The sequence below is a fragment of the Bidens hawaiensis genome, unplaced genomic scaffold (genome assembly GCF_021521415.1).
Source record: "Bidens hawaiensis isolate Kalapana, Puna unplaced genomic scaffold, B.hawaiensis_p1.1 tig00002977_1, whole genome shotgun sequence".
Lineage (NCBI taxonomy): Eukaryota > Viridiplantae > Streptophyta > Magnoliopsida > Asterales > Asteraceae > Bidens > Bidens hawaiensis.
The window spans coordinates 1,835,624-1,839,620 of NW_027491160.1; the positions used below are offsets into that span (position 1 = coordinate 1,835,624).

The 3,997-nt window shown below is 35.3% G+C and overlaps 1 protein-coding gene across 1 annotated transcript; it reads right to left on the reverse strand.

Annotated features, from left to right (window-relative positions):
* Positions 1–1,334: 1,334 nt before the first annotated feature.
* LOC143621835 (uncharacterized) lies at positions 1,335–3,170 on the reverse strand. The gene is made up of 5 exons (XM_077093139.1): positions 2,944–3,170; positions 1,951–2,150; positions 1,728–1,868; positions 1,550–1,630; positions 1,335–1,459 (listed from the first exon to the last, which is right to left on the reverse strand). The coding sequence occupies exons 1-5, from the start codon at positions 3,167–3,169 to the stop codon at positions 1,409–1,411; spliced, it is 699 nt and encodes a 232-aa protein (XP_076949254.1). The 5' UTR covers position 3,170; the 3' UTR covers positions 1,335–1,408.
* Positions 3,171–3,997: the final 827 nt, after the last annotated feature.

Genomic DNA, 3,997 nt, shown 5'->3' on the forward strand with positions numbered 1-3,997 from the left:
AACCTAATCGAAGAAACATAATCAAACTTAATTGCAACACTTACACAACACAAGAATCGGCAACCCGGGTTAGCTTCGGTCTTGAAAAATCGATAGCATGTAGCAACACCACATGAGCATATGACATCTGACGGATCAACACATCATACTTGGAGTACGATTTCGATGAAGAAGAAGACGACTGAGACATCGCCGGTGTGATGATCGTAGAAGATGGCGACGACATAACAGATTGAAGACAGGGAAATGATTGAGGTTTTTGGTTAAAAAGAATAAAATCCGTCGAGCAGAGGCAAGATAGGAATACCACACTTCGGTTAACGCCATTACTTGACGGTGAACCAAAAGTGAAATAAAATGGCACCACGGGATTGCAACCTACGTTTGGGGATTCACCGCGGAACCATATTTGCAATTAACTCTTTTATTTTACAAAACTACCGTCATTTGTTTTGCACATACCAGATTTAACAAATAAAAATTAGCTGGGTTGATATCAAAGGACATAACGTGATAGGTTTTTAAAACACAAAGTATGATTTCTAGCATTTAGTTAATTAAATGACAAACATTGAAAAAACATGCAAAATAAATAACTAATTTTGTTATTCTGTTTTATTTGAAGTTTCATTAGTTATGCTTTTTTGCCAGTTGTTCAAACCAACATGTTCGACCCAAAACTCATGTCGACCCAAACCAAAAAACTCTTTTTCGAATCAACATGTTTTGACCCAAACCCGTTATGATGTGTAATCCGAACTCTCCTTGTTTGCCTGGCCTATTATTAAGTATGAAAAGTAGATGTGTTAAAATAAACAAGGAAAAGATCAGCCAAATATTATACTTTCAAAACTAAAGTAACACACGAGAAATTTGTACACGGCTGTAAAGGTAAAACTCGTCTGAAGACACATAAAATATATTTATAAAAGCGACTACTTTCATGATTTACTCAACCAACGAACCAACAAATCATGACGAAGATAAAGATTTTGGCACAGAAATAACTCCCAAAACTCCATAAATAAAAAGAAAACTTTACATAAACTTAACAGATTAATAATCTTTGCAGGACAAGAAACGCCCCATCCCATGCTAACCTACATGCAAAAGCTAAAAATGAAGAAAAACATAAAACAAGAAGAACATGCTGCTCACTACCTCTTCTACCAAGGGGAGTCATAAATCCCATTATCTTCCAACTCACACCACACCAGACGGAAGGTGTAAAACAAGCTGGCCACCTATAACACTGCAATCACGAGGAATAGAATCATAATCCATAATATTATTGTCAAAAAATATAAAAAGTGAAAACAGAAATGAAAAGGAACCTTTGAACATAGTAATAGCAGAAGTCTGCAAGTATGAATGTTTGGACGATTTCAGAAAGGAGGACGATTGGAGGTCATAATCCGTAACCTAAAGCAGTCAACAAACCGCCCCTCGTATCCAACACCTATGAACATGTCAAATGAATTTAATCTGGTAAATTTACAGAAATACATATCATGTCAATTAAAAACTGAAATCTTGAGTTCACACATACCTGGAGAATCCAATGGGCACAACTTAAAAACCTCGCAATCCCTAAGGCAAAAACATAGTGCGCTGTGAACGGTTCAACAATCTAAACAAAAGAAACACAAAGTCAGTATAAGAAACTGCAAACCTCCAACATATCAGAAGTTCAGAACTGCATTAATGAAAACTGAAAATAAACGAACCTTAGTATTTTGCATAACACGAAGCTGTGGCAGCACTGAAACAGCTTCCATATAAACACAAAAAGCCCATAGAACCCTGTTTATAATATGATGATGTGTAGTGGGATGAACCACTAGAGACAATAAAGCACAAGGAATTACCTACATTGTACATCCACATCATCAATTTTAGTGTTCGCGATGTAGTAAGATTAGATGCTAATACAATGATTCAACAACTTACCACATAATGTATATGAACGTTGTCTTTTTCACGCATATAGCTGGATTTTAGGTTAAACCGCATCATATAGATGACCCAGATTGTAGTGGCTAGTGTAGCTAAATCAAGTAATGTGTGTACATCATATTCCATTACAAAACTGCAGTAGAGTCTCGAGCCCAAGAATATAGCCGTGAGTTCTTGGGATTTCAATGAGAGACCTGAGGTAAAACATGATTAATAACACTGCCGACACCAAATGTTATTTAACAACCAGTTACTTGATAAAGTAATCATATACATGTCATATAAACACGTAAAAAAAAAGCTTTATGTACAACCAGAAGCTGCATCTCTCTTGTCTCTGTAACATATCAGTATTTTTATAAAGTAAACCACTCATAATATCTTCATCACTTTGGTTGTTTTTACAAATCCACCTCCTACATACCCTAACCTCACGTTTCAGGCGTGCCTTTTTAAACCAAGATCAGTAATATCATGGATGTAAAAATCGCCCCTAGGCGCCGGTTAATCGCTATTTGGTCAAAATCGATCAAATTTTTTTTTTATTACTAACTTTTTTATAAGAATATTTATTTTATTAAAATAAAGGATCTAATTACAATAGAGAGGCAGGTAAGCGGACAACCCCCTTTTGAATAGCAAAACCAATCCTACTGAAAACAAAGTTATCGTTTTTCAGCGTCATTGAGTTACTGTGCACGACCCGCCGAAATCTTTTCAGAATTGAAAATTTTATATACAAAATTCAGTATATATGTGTATATTTGAAAAGTTACATATAAACTCCAAAATCCGATTTCCAAATCAAAAACTTACAACAAACCATACAAATAAACATCATAGGTAATAATATAATTAGCTAAATTCCATATAATTCTGTTTGAAATAGTACTAGTTAAATAAAAAATTAAAACCCCTAAACCTATAAAATAACTTCAAAATTCTTACTGAACCCAAAATTAAGAGAGAATGTATGATTATATATACCGGCGCATGTTTTCTCGGTGGCGAGTTTGTAAATAAGAACAATGATTCCGATAGCGTGGACAGCCTCAGCGGCAATGAAGAGGTTATCGTGATCGTAAACGATCGTACGGATGCAGAAGAGGGCGGCGATGGCGATAAGGAAGGCCAAGAGGACCTTGATCTTTGGTGGCTGCCTCCGTACCCATGTCCTCACCACCTGGATCGGCTTCTTCGGACTCCCCTTCATCTCTCTCAAAGAAACAGGGTTTTTCTGCTTTGGTAGCGTTTCTGTTTGTCTATATAATTACCTGAATTAATTAATAATAAATTTGGTAATAAATATTGTTTTGAGATAAAATGGGCCACCGACTAACGAGATACACTTCCCAATCGATCTGTAAAAAACCCTCACCTAAGGACAACGTTCATGAACACTCGTCCGAGGGTACGACAGTGTGGTGAGATAAAATCCGTCTAGTTCAAGGATCCAACTACGAAAAGTCACCTAATCGTCTGGTCTCCCATCATCACCCTTGTGCCTTTAAAACTAAATATTGTTGACAGGAATTGAACCTAGGTCACATGAAACACCAAGTCTCTTTCTTACCAGTCCACCACTAGCTCATTGGCATTGTTTGAGATTAATACGAACCACTCAAACGCCCATGTTGATAAATGCAACGAGAAACTATTTTTATATAAATTGGATTTTAATAAAATAATTTTAATTTTTAAAAATTCTTGCATCAGTACCACCTTTTGTCCTATTTTTTCCCGTTGGATCCCTTTAAAAAAACTTTAATGAAGTTAAGTTTTTTTATGAATTTCAAACTGACTTTTAGCGTTTTGGATATGAAGAAAAATATTAGTCGATTGGCAAAAAACTTAGCCCCAAACGGTGCTCTAAACGATGTAACAGTGTTTTAATTCGGGTGTTTAAACTTTCAGTTAACAAAAATCAAGTTGTTAAAAATACCGTTTAGGGCTAAGTTTTATATCAATCGACTCGTATTTTTTTTTATTAAAAACACTAAAATATCTATCCAATGGAAAAAAATATGACGAAAGATGAGAC